This window comes from Henckelia pumila, chromosome 2 (genome assembly GCF_033568475.1).
Source record: "Henckelia pumila isolate YLH828 chromosome 2, ASM3356847v2, whole genome shotgun sequence".
In the NCBI taxonomy this organism is placed as follows: domain Eukaryota; kingdom Viridiplantae; phylum Streptophyta; class Magnoliopsida; order Lamiales; family Gesneriaceae; genus Henckelia; species Henckelia pumila.
The window spans coordinates 104,777,143-104,793,550 of record NC_133121.1 but is presented as its reverse complement, the minus strand read 5'-3'; the positions used below and the strand labels follow the sequence as shown (position 1 = coordinate 104,793,550).

The 16,408-nt window shown below is 35.4% G+C and overlaps 3 protein-coding genes across 3 annotated transcripts; 1 reads left to right on the top strand and 2 right to left on the bottom strand.

Moving 5' to 3' along the window:
• Nucleotides 1-3,217: 3,217 nt before the first annotated feature.
• Nucleotides 3,218-5,938, top strand: LOC140880536 (reticulon-like protein B5). The gene is made up of 5 exons (XM_073285068.1): nt 3,218-3,512; nt 4,668-4,848; nt 4,938-5,079; nt 5,335-5,404; nt 5,500-5,938. Exons 1-5 carry the CDS (start codon nt 3,314-3,316, stop codon nt 5,661-5,663), a joined length of 756 nt encoding a protein of 251 aa, XP_073141169.1. The 5' UTR covers nt 3,218-3,313; the 3' UTR covers nt 5,664-5,938.
• A 683-nt stretch (nt 5,939-6,621) lies between these two features.
• LOC140883806 (F-box protein At5g52880) lies at nt 6,622-9,704 on the bottom strand. The gene is made up of 6 exons (XM_073290397.1): nt 9,361-9,704; nt 9,098-9,258; nt 8,496-8,583; nt 7,903-8,105; nt 7,279-7,427; nt 6,622-6,859 (listed from the first exon to the last, which is right to left on the bottom strand). Exons 1-6 carry the CDS (start codon nt 9,564-9,566, stop codon nt 6,728-6,730), a joined length of 939 nt encoding a protein of 312 aa, XP_073146498.1. The 5' UTR covers nt 9,567-9,704; the 3' UTR covers nt 6,622-6,727.
• Nucleotides 9,705-11,861: 2,157 nt separating this feature from the next.
• Nucleotides 11,862-15,740, bottom strand: LOC140881898 (uncharacterized). Its single transcript, XM_073287553.1, has 2 exons — nt 15,583-15,740; nt 11,862-14,320 (listed from the first exon to the last, which is right to left on the bottom strand). The coding sequence occupies exon 2, from the start codon at nt 14,008-14,010 to the stop codon at nt 12,130-12,132; it is 1,881 nt and encodes a 626-aa protein (XP_073143654.1). The 5' UTR covers nt 14,011-14,320; nt 15,583-15,740; the 3' UTR covers nt 11,862-12,129.
• Nucleotides 15,741-16,408: the final 668 nt, after the last annotated feature.

Genomic DNA, 16,408 nt, shown 5'->3' with positions numbered 1-16,408 from the left:
TTTAATTTCATTGTGTTAAAACTCACTCAACTAATCAATTAAATACATCTTTCATTTGTGTGTGAGTGAGTTGAGTGTGAAAAACTTAACTGTGAAAGCTCAATAATTATGTTTTGTTCTTCACAATAAGAGCAAGTTCTCAACTACCTAATAAATCTTATTTAGATGCGTTTTTTTCCTATAATATGCCCATGTATTTTTCATCCTCTTCAAAAATTGTTGTTAGATATTCAAGATGTTGTATTTACGAGCTCCAAGAGTGATATAACCATTAGACACACAAATATAACCGATGGAATATTTTGTGATGTTGGTGCGAGACTGAAATTGGTGCGAAACTGAAGTACTATAGCAGTTGGGCAAATAAGTTTAGCAAATTCAGTTTTTCAAATCATTTTAGCAAAACTAGATTGCAAAATGGGATCCACTTGGGCATGATTAGTTGATATTTGAGCAAAGTGATAAACATGAAAGTTATAGCTTTTGTCTTGGCTCTCCAATGCATCAAAAATCATTCCATTTGAATCTCATATTAGAGAGTTATGCTTGAAATATCAGACCTACTCCAAAACAGTCGAGTGAATGTGGTCCAGTCGAGTATTATATCTCTTGATTCGCCAATTTTTGGACAAAGTGATAAACATGAAGGTTATAGACCTTTATTTTAGTTTTTCGTGGAATCAAGAATCACTCTATTTCGAGTTTCTATGATAGAGATATATTCGAAATGCCAGACTGTGCTAAAAATTATGCTTTGCAGGATTTCTGTTCCAAACCAGATAATTCAATGCAGTTTATCAGCTTTTTATGCTCCGATTCAGACTTTAACTTGTGAATATAATTTGTTGAACATTGTATTAGCTAGATTTCTAACCAATGATAAATCATTCCATTTGAATAACTGAACTGCAAGATATGACCAAAATACCAGAACTGCTCAAAGTTAAGGTAAACTGATGTTCAGTCTTGGTGTTCGGTTCGTTCCAGTTCAGTCTTGAGACGTCTGTTTGATCTAGATAACATCCGTTTTTTCCCAAATGACGTGAAATAAGATATGTTGCAAATTAAGTTTGTAATATCTCACTGTATCAAGACAAGTTTTTTCAGCTTGCTTATGCTCTCACTCAAATGCACCTTGAGAAACTTACCAGGAGGTCACCTATCCTAAAAATTACCCCAAGTCAAGCACGCTTAACTTTGGAGTTCTTATGTGTGAGCTTCCGAAAAAAAGATGCACATTTTTGATATGGATTGTACATATCAAATCTTTTGCACCTCTCATTCCGATGTGAGATCAGTTCATTCATGTCATCCGACACAATTTTTTTTGGTGGGGTTTTCATATTTCAGGTATTAACTTCCCCTCAGGTCCTTGTCGCTCGTGCACATCCCTCGATTTAACTCTCGCATGAGCAAATGAGTCTATGACTCATGTGGGATGGGGTCCTATTCAGGGTCAAGAGTAAGTTCAGCTTCTGGATTTAGATCAACCTAACTACAAGCAGAAGCAAAATTAAGGATTTAAAAACACGACACTGATTTTTAAAGTGAAAAAATAGATAAAGATTTTTTAGAACAATTTTTTTGGGATTGCAAATTCTTTAAAAAAACAGATGATTATCTAATTTTGTTTCGTACTACTCAACTCATGACTTTTGTCCATCTTTTGGCGTTCTGTTAAACCGGGATAAACTTGAATTAAAGAACAGGTAGCACTTTCAAAATTAATCCACAATGTTTTATTACGGTGTATCACTAAAAATGTAATCTGAAAAATTAATAAAATCAATTATTGCCCTTCGAAAAGCATATTCTTTGGAATGTTCGATTCCATCATAAATTGTTATAGCAATCATAATATAAAAAGAATATACAGTAGAATACATCACAAAAAGGGAACAAAGAGTTGAAGTTGTTACGCAAATATTTAATTTTTCATGTATTATTACCATTAGTCGATTGATAACATGGTGGATTGCTGGAAAACGATGGCAAATTCGCTGCCTGCAAAGAATTCAAATCCGATAAGAAGGAAATTGAAGGACTGGAGATCGATTAATGTCCGGGTATAACAATAACACTACATTTATTTATTTATTCGTTTAATTTTAATGATAAGCCACTCTTTTACTTGTTCCCCTTATGCTTGGTTCTTTGTTTTTTTGAAAATGCCTTTGTGGTTTGGTTTGAGATACACACAATCCATCTCGTTTTCCTTATTTTTTTGAATATTATTTTCACTCTGCTGTTCGAATCAATATTGACTCGCAATAGGGGGGGAAAAAAAAGATAAGAAATTTTGACTAATTGAATAACAAATTATTCGATCCCATGATAATTAATAAGGGACAAAGAAGAGAGTTTGATGTTAGCGAGCTAATGATATTAATCAGGGTTGGGGATGGAGAAACATTAACATAAAGAGAGTGATTACTTTCTTGAAATGAAACCTGAAAATTTCACGTGAACCGGCCCATAGAAAAGTGTTGACCCATTGGGCATGCCCAACCAAAAAAGTTTATGGGTATATATAGAAATTGGGTACGTGAAACAAGAGTATAATCCAAATATTAAAAGGCCAGATAAACAGGATAGTGGCCCACCACTCTCAAATGTTCCCAAGTGATCCTTGCCACGTCGGAACAGACCTTTTGATCTGGACTCCATAGTCCCGATAATATCATGCAGGCACGTTGATTCACGAACCATATCTTGTATATATATATATATATAAAAAATAAATAAATGAAGATAAATTTTTTTTTTTAAAGTAATTTTGTAATATTATTAAGCAAGATTGAAATCATTTGTTACAAGATGTATTATCTAAAAAGGAAAATTTCAGGTTTCCAAACAAAATGGAAATGGAAGAAATAGCAAATTTGGCAAGTTTATGTATAAGTACATTCGCCTTTAAATTTTATATATTTACTATCGATTTTATTAGAAATCCAAAAATCTTGATATTTTTTTGAAATTATAAACATTTTATTTTATTTAATTTAAAATTTGTAAAAAATGTAAAGCTTCGATTCCATCACCCGTGGCCGCCCCGGCCCACACGATTTCTCTTTCTTAGAAAATGTTACCTTGTAATTTTATATGGGAAAAAAAGAAACAAAAAAGAATATGTTGCCTCGGGTTCTTTCGAGCCTGAGGTTCGGAAAATCCAATCCTAAAACCTAGATAGATTTTAAACCTTCTAGGCTTTTCGAATCATCATTCCCACAGACTCTGTTGCTCGAGTGAAGCAAGCGAGCAAAAGTATTCCCAAAAAAGCGCCGAAATAAATTGCTCTTGTGAATCGGGATCCATGGCCGAAGAGCACGAGAAGCACGAGCCAACCTCCGATTCATTGATCAATAAGATCACGGAGAAATTTCACAGTCACGATTCATCTTCATCGTCATCGTCGGATTCGGACAATGATAAGGATGAAAAACCAACCGCCAAGATCTACCGTCTCTTCGGCCGCGAAAAACCGGTGCACAAGGTCCTAGGCGGTGGAAAACGTATGGATTTTATTTATTGATTTAATCGTTCCTTGCTCTAGATTTTGTGCTTATGATAGAGCGAGGGATGCAGAATATTGCCGTGTGTTGACGGCGGATTTTGGGATTTGGATGTGTTTGTTGGATCAGTCGCACGTAGAGATTTATGGTACTATTGTGTTTAATTGCAGGTGTTTTTGGTCAATTTCAAGTGTTGCAGGTGTTTATTCTATTGTTTGTTTTTGCACTAGATCTGTTCTAATCCTCAGACTCGCAGATAAACTGTGTTACAAATACAGGGAAAATTCTGAAGTTATCAACAGTATATGTTTCTTTTGGATGCCGTGACGGACTAGTTTTATATTGTGTGAGAGATGATGTTAGGGATGTCGTTTTTCTATATGGTTTCCTGGGGTGTTGAGAAATAAATGTTTCGCGAGTTTTTCCCTGATAAATATGAGAGGATAAAAAAGCATTTTCAGTGGCTTTGGTACTTTTAACCCTTCAAAAATCTATTATACGGTTAACAGTCATTTAACATGACTGAAGGACTTCTCGTTGACAATATGTTCAACTTCAAGTAGCGCTCGCGTTTTCACAGTGTTACTTTTCTTTCTTTGTTTCAATCCTCTTGATGCTCGAATTCTGCAGATGAACGGCGTCAAGATTTGAGTTTTATGTTGTGAACTCCATGTTTTGAACTGGAATATTATGTCCTAAGAGTCTGACGTGAAGCCATGTTAGTTAGACTCCTTCAGTTTTATCTTAACAAGGAACTACTGGAATGTTCTTGTTATTATTATGATGATTTATGTTCTCTCGGAAAACGAAGAGTCTGTGATGTGAACGCATAGGAACCAAATTCTTTGGTTTTGAGGGCTGGTTTTGTACTTTTGTTATCTGAATTACACGGTATAGTTTATAAATTTAAGTTGTGATCTGGGTCTGGTTGTTTATGAGTTTGGCACCAGTCTCAAATTTGATGTTTAATGTTCTCAATTGGTTTGCACACCACTTGGTGCTTGTATGCATTCTGTTGAAGTTCTATGTATCTGTCAGCCATAGGAACTGGCGATATGTTGTTATGTAGTGGGATATATTTTATCGCTGGCATTTTGAATACAATTAGAGCAAGTCTTTTGAATTATATATCGTCTCACACTGATAATCTGTCAGCTGCTGATATTTTCCTATGGAGGGACAAGAAAATTTCTGGCGGGTTGCTTGGTGTTGCCACCACAATTTGGGTGTTTTTTGAACTGCTTGAATATCATCTGCTCTCACTTGTTTGCCATATCCTGATTCTTGCCCTGGCAGTCCTTTTCTTGTGGTCAAATGCATCCACGTTCATCAACAAGTATACTTCTCGAGTGGCCCATAAGATTTCCTTTTTTTCGCATTTTTTTTACATTCTTCTTACTTTTCAGTTTTACTTTTGCATCCCAGATCTCCACCTAAGATCCCAGAAGTCATTATTCCAGAGGATATTGTCTTGGGTGTGGCTTCTGCCTTTAGGGTCGAATTCAACAGAGCTTTTGCTATCATTCGAGATATTGCGCGTGGGAGAGATCTGAAGAAATTCCTTGCTGTATGTGCTAGCATTTTTTTACTCGTGATTATTGAAATGCAGTTTCCAGTTTAATTTCATTTTGCCTTCGATATTAACAAATATTCTTACACCATAGATTTCTTGATGGCCAGGAAAGTTGTCTTCAAATTGACTAAATAATGCATCATTTTTGGTCCATGTGAACAGTTTGCCTTAGTTGAAGTTTATTGCAATCGACCAGTTGTACATGGCTTGTTCATTAATCATCAAATCATTCTGTTTTCTGATTTTTAGGTGATTGCTGGCCTATGGGTATTATCTGTTCTGGGAAGTTGGTGCAGCTTTCTCACTTTGTTTTACATAGGTACGTAGTAGCTTAATTCTGGAATTAAAAGCAATATTCTTTGCATTTCTTGATTGAGATTTCTCTCGATTTCACATTTCACCCTTCAAATGTAGGCTTCATTTTGGTGCACACGATACCTGTAATCTATGAAAAATATGATGATCAGATTGATGCTTTTGCCGAGAAAGCTGAGGCAGAGTTCAAGAAACAATATGCTGTTTTCGATGCGAAGGTATTGAGTAAACTTCCTAAAGGTATCAAAGACAAGCTTCCATAGATCTCACAAAATGGTGCATTATGATTGTTTTTTTCTGCAAAACTCGGGTGTCTGATAGAAGGAACCCAAGCCTGTACTGGTTTGTTTTTCTTTTTACCAAGTCTATGGTTTCATATAATTTATAATGGATTCTGTAATTTTGTGAGGCAGTTGAGTTTTGCCACTTGAATCAAATTGCTTTGTTGTGGCTACTTGGTCAACTAGTGAGGCACTTGAGTTTTCACTGAAGTTTTTTGTTTTTTGTTTTAATAAAAAAAACAAAATTATTGTTATTATTTATTTTTTTATGAGTTGTGTTCACTTGAAGATAACCACTAGGTATCCAAATTTATCGCAGTCGAAGTTCTAGTAAACGATGCGACGAAAAGAAAATTTGTTGTCATATTACAGCATGGTGTAATACACTCGAAGCAAGTGGCGGCTCTGTAATTTAGTTGAAATACGTTCGATATTCGTTATGAATTCGATTTGGTTTGTATTTTCGAAATACATATTCAACGATAGATTTGAAAAATTGAGATCAAAATGGTGAAGTAAATTTTTTTAACAGAATTATGGATACAAGTTTTTGAGATCTTTCACTCAAAAGTTCGTGTGCGTTTGCGATGATTGTCGAGCCAAAAATAAGAAGTGACAAGAATCGCAACTAAATGATATTTGAGATTACTGTGATAATTGAGAGATGGAAAAAAATTTGTTATTAAAGAATGGACTGATGCTCAAGGGCTAAGGTATCTGACATACGCATCGTCTTTCTGATATAAAAACAACGAACTTAAAACTTGAAACTTAAAAAATAACAATGAACTTAAAACTTGGACGCACTTTTTTAGGGACGATGACGAAAAATTTAATGGAATTTTACATTAGAATTTGAACCAAGCACACCAGTTCTTACACTAAACAATTTCTATTTTCTATTAAATTTAATTTAAATTAAATTAAAATATTGAAACTATACAAGTATAATTTCAAATAAATCAATTTAATTTATACAATGAATTTTCTGGCATAAGATTTTTATTTAGAACAATATGTTAAATTCAAAACTCAAAAAATCAAGTTCATACGAACACCGTTGTCCAGAGCATTCTGTCATATGCCCATAGCTTACAGTAGGAATTGTCATCTGTGTCACTGTCACTGTCGGAGGAAGATTCTGATGAAAAAGAGCCACCTAAGATATACTCCACAATCTGCCAAAATTTGGCTTAGGTTAACTTGGATTATGTTTGTTTTTGTGGCATTTGATTGCAGCTAGAAAATAAGGGATTATCTGATCAAATCAAGAAATTTTTAGACATGCTTCAATTCAACGCATGAAGATTGCCAAACATATGGAAGAATTTTTTTTTAAAAAAGGCTTATTTCAAGTGAAGATTCCTAGGACACCGTGAATTGTTTTGTGATGAGATATTTGATCAATTTAAACACAGAAAGGTCACACAAACGAAAACAATAATATTGTTTCTTTCACATGATTTTCTATTCCTCGGTATTTTTGCAGTTTCCTAGGAAGCTGATGGATAACCAAGATTCTATGATGCTAAGAATTCAAAGCACAACTAGAGATTGCCCTACATCAAAGATGTGTCTGAGAATCGAAAGGTTTCACCTGTGGCGTCGATAGAGGTTTGATTTGGTGGGTGGTGCTGGTGTCTCCGATACTTGTCGTATTGGAGCACTTGTTGCCATTTAACCAAACAATTGAACCGCAACTCGAACACCATCCCCTACGAGAGGTAAATCTTCTCGAACAGATCTCTGCAATCACATTGAATGCCAAATCAAGTATCCCCTTCATATATAGCCAAACTTATTATTACCGTGTCCATGGGGAAAAAAACCAAGAGAAGAAGAAAGACTCTGAATTGATTCACATGACACCTAAAATTGGAAAGAAAGATGAAAAATAAATCATGGATCAACTTATCCTGGTCTAGTTAAATTCCAAAGCCAAAAATTTCGATAGCATTTTGATAGTTCAGAAATGATATACAATAATTTGTGATCCAATATGCATGAGAGAAAAATTATCTCCATTCAGTAACGTAGATGCAAGGGGTCCCAACATGGCAACATTTCGAACATCACACAAAATATTTTAGCAATGCGATGCCCTTTTATTCTAAAAGTAAAAAAATAAAAATCTTAATAAGGTACATGGATGGTCGCGGTATAGTATAAGGGCCTATCATCACACCCAACAAGATATTAATACTAACGCGTCGCTACATACCTCTATAGGACCTTTTGAAAGCATTTCTCCAATCAGTATCAGCCTCGGTTTCAGTATGATTGGCAGAATGCACATTTCTCTTAATTTTTATAGTTCCATCAGTATTATTGCCATCGAACTTATAGGAATTGTCAAGTTTACCAAAAAAAGTAGCATGTAAACTCTTCCACATATGGTTGTCACTAGCTACCGCATTCCATGACCTGCACGTTCGTACCGAACTAAGAACCTGATGATCTTGAATGTTGGACGATTTTGTTTTGTGGACAGTGAATTATAAACAAGGATGCACAACTGAAGGACAAGTATGATTCCGACGCATCGATCAAACTTATTAGTCAGCGACCCGATCAGATAATGCATCCCCGATATAAACAAGTGACAACATTTGCTAATTATTTGATGTCGTTATTTCAACTAGTCAAGACATGTATTTTTCCATTCCTTCAAAAAACTTGTTTGTTCCTTTGTTTCCAAAGCTCGGAAGGGATTACCTTCTGTTTAACTAATCAAAGACTGAATAACACGCAATCCACTATCCACAGATGTGAACCTAAATTTCAAGCACAGATAACAAGCGGAAAGTAAATCACCTGCAGACTGCAGCCACAGAAACCAGAGACTGCAAATCTAAGAAGCCAAAGATGTGGAGAAGAATATCCCAAGGAAGCACCGGCAGAACTGGGAAAAAAAAATTACAATTTGACACACAAAATCAAACATCAAAGCAATCGAAACTCAGTTGTCAGCAATCACACACAAAAGAATAGATAATCAACTAAACAAGCTACGCTGTGTAACACATTACACACGAAACAAACAAGAGATTTTCCTTATTATTGGCATCAGTTGCCTACACTAGCACAAGACTAGTACCGAGAGCTTAATACAAAAAGTATGACAAAAAACATCAAAGCAAATCACTTTCTTTACAATTTCAATGCTATGAATCAATCAACCTTACCCAATGGATGCTAGAGCTTGTAACATCAGAGCTACATGAACTAATTAGTTACTTGAAAACCTACGAAAGTAACCAAAGGAGAGACGAAAAATGGCAAATTAGATATCAATCTATTATCCTTTCCATTGTGAGTCAAGCCTTGGCAACAAATCATGTAGATAACCTAATATACAAACTCTTTCAAAATTAGAGAAAAAACGATTCAGTTGAATTGAACTTATAGAAAGAGACCTTTTTCTTCTTCTTCTTTAAGAGACTTGGACTTTCTCTTACAAGCAACCATTGCATGCTTGTATTCCTTAACTGCCACACCCCGCTTCTGCTTCGGCAGAGCAAACTCCGCGCTTTGCAAAAGAGAATTACCTGCTGAAATAGCAGACTGCACTTGAATCCTAAACAACCGAAACACAAATACAAACCCTGAATCCAGCGAACATAAAAGTACAGAAAAAAACAAGAATAAGGAGTAAAAAGATTATAGCTTGAAAACTTACTCAGGAAGGAGGCTAAACGCGAAAAGGGTATCTTGGAAAATTTGGGACTGCAGATTCTTGGGGCATAAGGAGTAGGCGCTTCTGAGGAATAAGCTCAACTCTTTGCAGGCTAATGAGTAATGATTAGATCGACACAGGGATTCTTTCAACCGAAGATTTTGGTATCTTTGAATTGGATTTGAATTTGGAGTTTTCATCGTGATCATAGGAATTCAAAAGATTGGGGAAAGATCGGAATAACATATAGGGTTTCAGACTATCAATATCAATTGTACGGACGGACGGCGAAACTCAGGGAAGACGGCGGAAGAGAGAACGACGCCGTTTTCGTTGTTAGAATTGAAGATCAACGCCAGCAATTGAAATTAAAAAATGACGCTTTCATTTTATTTTTTTTTTAAAAAAAAACTCTTTTAAATGTGTGTTTTGGATAGTTTTGGTTGTTTTGCATTTCAATTACAAAATAAAATCCAATTATAAATTTTCATTATTATACATGTAACATAACCCTCAATAATATAATAAAGAATAACCCTTGTGAGACGATATCATCCGTGAGATGGATCAACCATACTCATATTTATAATAATAAATAATACTTTTGACATAAAATGTAATATTTTTTAATGGATAACTCATATAAGAGATCCATCTCAAAAAAATGACCCTTGAGAACGTCTCATATGCGTTTTTGTCTATAATTGAAACTTAAAATGGACAACTCTTTCTAATTAATTAAATTAAAAGATTAAAATGCAATTAAGGGCCCGTTTGGTTTCAAAAGCCAAGCTTAAAAAAGCACTTTTTTTAAAAAAAAAAAAAGTGCTTTTCTAATTACCAAAGTGTTTGGGTGGGCTTTTAGTGTTTAAAAAAGCACTTTTTTAAGCTAGAAATAGAGCTCTTTGAGAAGCCCAAATTTAGAGCTTTTTTTAGCTTTTCATTAACCTAAAACATCAAGCCGTCAACGTCTCTCAACTTTTTGCTCTCTTGTTTCCCTTGTTTCTCCTCCATTCTTTTCAAGGTAATCAAACTGTTGTACAATTTTTTTAGCAATAATCCGTTGAATGATTTTATTGATAAGTGAACGTTTGTTATATATATATTTTTTGTGTTATATGTATCTATATGTATATATATATGTACCTACAGTATTTTGGTGTTACGTACAATATTTTGGTGATGTATATATATATATATATTATTTTTTCGTTTGTGTTATATAGATATATATATATATATATATTTATATATCTATCGTGGAGTACTTTTTTTTGAAAGGAATCTATTGTGTAGTACTATATTAATGTGTTATCTATATATATTGTGTTACGTGTGTGAAATATATATATATATATTGTGTTTTGTATATGCAGTACTATATATATATTTTTTTGAATGTGTTATATATGTACAAGATGACAGGAGTTAACCCAGGAAAATATTAATGAAATGAAAGAAGTGAGAGATGACATAAGAAATTCACTTCCAATCGGTCGACATTGAAATATAAGTTAGTCTTTAAATAATTTATATGCATTGGAATGTAAACATTAACCATTGTTTTTATGTTTTTTAATCAGATTTTCAATATGTTATTGTTATGATATAATTTAATGATTTATAGATTAAACCACATTTTCTATACAAAAAGCTCGTATAGTATACAGACGAAGAATGGGATAAACATTCGAACAGTATGCAGATCTTGAGTGGTTCAAAAACATCAAGAAGAAGAAAACATTTTCTGGTTATCTAGTGATAAACGTTCGACCACATCTTTTCTATTTTATGTTGTCAATAACTATAACAGAAGTAGCTGGATTGTGATTGGTTTAGAAATATAATAGAAATAATATATATATTAATTAATGAGATAAAAAGCACTTTAATGATATGCATCCAAACACCTTTGTTAATTAAAAAAATGCTTTTTATCAATTTATCCAAATATGAAATCAACACAACTTTTATTTAAAAAAGCACTTTTAAAAGCTAACTTAAAAAAGCACTTTTTTTAAAAAAAATCTACAAAAAGCAAACGCACTCTAAGTGTCAATAGTAGCAAAAGGTAGTCAGGATGTGAGTGCAGCTCAAGCTCCTATGCATCTTAGCTATATCTTGTGTTACTATTTACTTTTATAATACAAAATTATAGCTTTATTGATTGTCGTATATTTCTTTCCATTACTACAGTTCTCAAATTTCATCATTTAAAATCACTCCAAGCTTTTCTTTGATGGAAAGATCAACACAATAACTACTGAAATTACATACTTAATTTCGATTGGATTTGAAATTCGCTTCAATTTTATTTTATCCATACAAACAAGCCAAATAATTTGAAATGAGTGAGATATATTTAAATTCATCATTGCTCCAAATCAATCAAACCAAAACCAAGTCAACAAATTCACGTGTGTTATAATACAGTTGAATTGTGTGAAAAACCTCGTGCGGGGTGTCGTTGTGCATAGTAACTAGGGAGAATGACCAACATCAAATAAAATAAAAGACAGTTCAAATGAAGATAATAATATTTACAAATAACACACTCAATCCAAACTAAATCTGACAAATGTAGAAATACCAATACCACACATTTTAGCTTGTTCACATGCGACGCACAAAAACACATACATTTTGTGACACTATAACACAATAGTTAATACTACTAGTGATTTGCAATCCACTATGGCCAGACCTCAATACAAACACAAAGCAAACTAGTCGACTGAAACAATTGGTAATTTGCTTACACTCAACTATGAGTTATAGGATAGGATCTCCTGGCTCAGCTCCACCACTGATTTCTTGATTATTGTTGCTTGCACCGCCCCTAAGCATTGCCATCAGGCTACCTCCATGCACTCTGCCTTCAGGAAGAGAAAGATGATTAAAGCAAGAATTTCCGGAGGTGAAATTCTTGATCGGCCTACTTGGTGGACGGATCGGCTGTCCATGGCCGAGCATAGTGAAAGGGTAAGAAAGGATGTCTCCAGCCGCAGATATGCCTCTCATTTGCATAGATGTTGTGGAATGTGTGTCCTTAGTTGTCGGCGCTGTTCCAAAGCTTTCTTTATTTGGTTTATTAGGAAATTGAGCACTGTGGGCAGCACAAAGACCAGATTTTCCTCTAGCAAATTTATCGCATGGAACCATACACGGACCACCAAACTCTGAACCCAATTGTCCCCAAGAACATCGTCTTCCTCCACCATGTGCCTTGCAAAAATTTGTGCTCCCTTGGGCACTCTTCGGGCAACCTTCAAATTGGCACCTTTTTCCGCCACCATGGCGGACACAATAATCTGTGCGCCCTCTAGCACTCTTGGTGCATTCAGGAACAGCACATCTCTTGCCCCCACCATGTCGAACGCAAAATAAAGTTCCCCCATGCACACTCTTGGTGCATCCTTGCGACGTACATCTTTTCCCACCACCATGGCCTTTACAGTATGGAGTGCTGCCTTCTGCACCTTTTGTGCACCCGAAAGATGTGCATCTTCTGCCACCGCCGTGAGCTTTACAAAACATGGTACTTCCTTGAGCACCCTTTTTACAGTCCGGGTATTGGCAACGACGGCCACCTCCATGGGATATGCAGAGTCCAGAGATACCCTCAGCACTCTTCCAGCAATTTTCCATCTTGCACCTTTTACCGCCCCCATGACGAATACACAAGCCTGACTTACCTCTAGCCGCACGACTACAATTCTCATGACTGCACCGCCTACCACCACCGTGACTAATACAGTACTCGGTACGGCCTTCTGCACTTTTGGTACATCCGAGTTGCTGGCAGCGACGACCACCTCCATGTGCCTTGCATAAAGCAGTCTTGCCTTCAGCTCCCTTTTGACACCCGAACCTCTGACACCTCCTGCCACCTCCATGCGCAATACAGAGGCCAGAAGCACCTCTTGCACCTCTAGTGCATTCTTCAAACCTGCAGCTTTTCACACTCTTTTTGTGGTGTTGTAGATCAGAAGAAGCACCAGCTAAGCTTGATGGCGCTGCAGACGACGAAAATTTTGGGATTACAGAATTAGGATTGATATGGTCTGGGTAAGAAAGGGTAGAACTCTCAGAATTTTGCAATGGGGGAACAAGAGGACCAATTTTCCACCTGGCTGAAGTTGATCCTTCATCCACTAGTTGGGGTGTTGAAGTTAAAGCTGGTGGCTCAAAATTACTCGGATAAGAAATTAATCCATGATTGAGAGTGGTAACATCAGATTCAGAGGGTCCGGTGGATAGGCTCAACTGAAGGTTTAAAGTGGGTTTCCTTGTCGTAAATGAATCCAAAGTGCCAGTGGAACCCCTCTTTAAATTGTGTGGCCTTTCATCTCCTGTGTTGAGACTAATGCTTAGACCAAGATCTATAGAAGACTCCTCTTCCGATTCTTTCCCCGAGCACGTGGTAGTGCAGGAAATTGATGAAAGCCCCAGCCCAAGAGCCAGAGGAGACCCATCTCTCAAATTTATATGTCCATTAACATAATTACATTTTCTCTTACATCCACCCAAAAATAAAGAACTTGACACACCAGGTGAATCAACATGTACATCAGAGACAACTGTGTAAGGTAAAACTCGTTCCAGATCTTTTGATGCAGAAGGAAGAATGGTATCGCCAGGGATACCATCCATGCACTGCACTTACAACTTGGCCAATCAAACTTGAATTCAATTAAAATGGAAAAGAATAGGTTTACCGGACTTCTGAATTACACGTGAGAGAAGATGTGGTATAAGAAAAGAATGGAAAAGGAAAATCTAAAAGTTAAATATCAAACTATATAGTTCCTTATGAGGAAGCAGCCACCACTAACAAAACCTGAAGTGTCCTGGCGATCCATTCGAAGAACGAATAATACAATTTGAGCAAGTCACGAGAGACAAGAAAACATTAACTGAGATTATTTAAATCTGTTGCGGGCCCAGATTCCCAACTGTCATCCTGTTTCAAGACATTAGAACCCATTACAATCAAAGAGTTTCCGTACTCAAACTGACACAGTTTGATAGAAAATCAATCCAGTGAAAAGAATAAAGTTACTTTGACGTGAGAACATCAACTCCATACAATGTCTACCGAACCTTGAAATACTCAAATGTGAATATATGAATTCATACATTTGTATAACAAATTAACTCAACATAGTACACTGTGCAAGTTGAAATGACATGATTGAACCAGGTGTTTTTGGCATATTTTCAAGGGTCCCGAAACTAAATGACAAGGTCCCAAGGCAAAATTACTACGGTGATAAGAGAAACTGAATACAATAAGATCTTAAGACAGCTCAAGGTCGACATTTGACAGAATGAAGTGTGTTTGTGCATGAGGACAAGCAAGAGAGTGACGTGTATACAAACAAAGAGGCAGTCAGAGAAGGGTACAAAACTTTCAGAATCCATCATCTTTTGCTTCATTTAATTCATTCACAATCAATGGATTCCTTCATTTAATGGACGTCTAGTGGTTATTATCATGTGGTCATAAATCGAACCATCATCAACAAAACCTTGTGCATGAAGACGAGCATGAAAAGCTTAATCGTCCAAAGAAAAAAAAAATTCATACAGACGATAAAAAGAAATGCATTCAATAGTTATGTGTTTTAGACCACCGTCCACTCCCCATCATTCTGTTTCCTTCTTAATAAAACATTTGAAAAGAGAAACCTCCATCGTCCCTAACAAAAACAACTGAAGGCGGTCCATAAGGTGATAAAAAACAAAAACAAAACAAAACATCGAAGGCAAGGTAAGACAAACATTGCAATTCAGGAAAAAAAAACACTCTTTTAATGGAAATTCACCCTACCTCAAGAAAAAGCGCAAAACATCTGTAGTTTGTCAGATGAACACAATAAAAGCTAGAAGAATGCATAGAAAATGAAATCAAATCAAAGCCCTGACCAATAAAAATCTAAATAAAAAAGTTTCCAAAGTAAAGTAAATCGAACCCGAAGAATACCGTAAGACAAAAAGACAACCATGCTTATAGCTAGATCGTGGTATAAAATCATTATTCAATTTCTTTCGGGCCTTAATTGACTTCGCATGCACAGAATCATAAATAAACGAACAAAACACGCTTGAACTAAACACGTCAATTCAACAAAATCCAATTATCCATCAGTCAAGAACACAACTTCGATCACAAAAATAAAAATCGATGCAACACCACAGAATAATACAAGAAGAATGAATTACCCCGAAATCTTAAAGGAAAGGTAGTCCTGCACAGCACAGAATGCGCCTCTGTTAGACGCAAAGGGGATTAGGGTTCTGGGGTGCCGGCAAATCTCGAAACGAGGGAAAATAGAAAGGTGGGAAGGGACAAAAATGACTGGTGGAGAAGACCCAGGGTAATTATGTGACTCAGTTGGCGCTTGCGTGTGCAAGTTAGGGACAATGTCGATCCTCCGCGTGCGGGCGCAGGTTACTTCCTATGGGTCTTCGTTGGTCAACGTCAACGTTCTCCATTGATTCTGACTTTATAAACGCATGATTGATTCGTTTAAATCAAATAAAATAGAAATAAAATCAATTTTGAAATGAAATGAGATTTAGAATGAAATTATTGTTATATTTCATTTCAACTATTGGTACCAATGGAAATTAATGAAATTTTTTTAATAAAAAAATCATATTTTAAATTACATATATCAAAATAATAATTATTCATACGCTTTTTATTAGATGGGAATGAGATGGAAATGTTCATTCCATTGTCACCTCATTTTCTCCTACCAAGCATGTCCTTATTATTGAGTTGGGTAGGCCAACATATCTTGTTAATGTGTTCTGATAATTACTAATTTACTAATACCAACTTCAAAGACTATGAAATTTGAATCAACATACATGTGTGGACAAGATTTTAAAAGTGACTTCAATAATTATTCTATAAAAAAACCATTTTTAAAGTTTTTAAAATTTACAACGTCCAAATCAAATGTACGCATAAGATTATCTTCAACATAAAAACATTAACAAGTGAAGAAAATAAATAAAAAAAATTTACAAAAAAAATTGA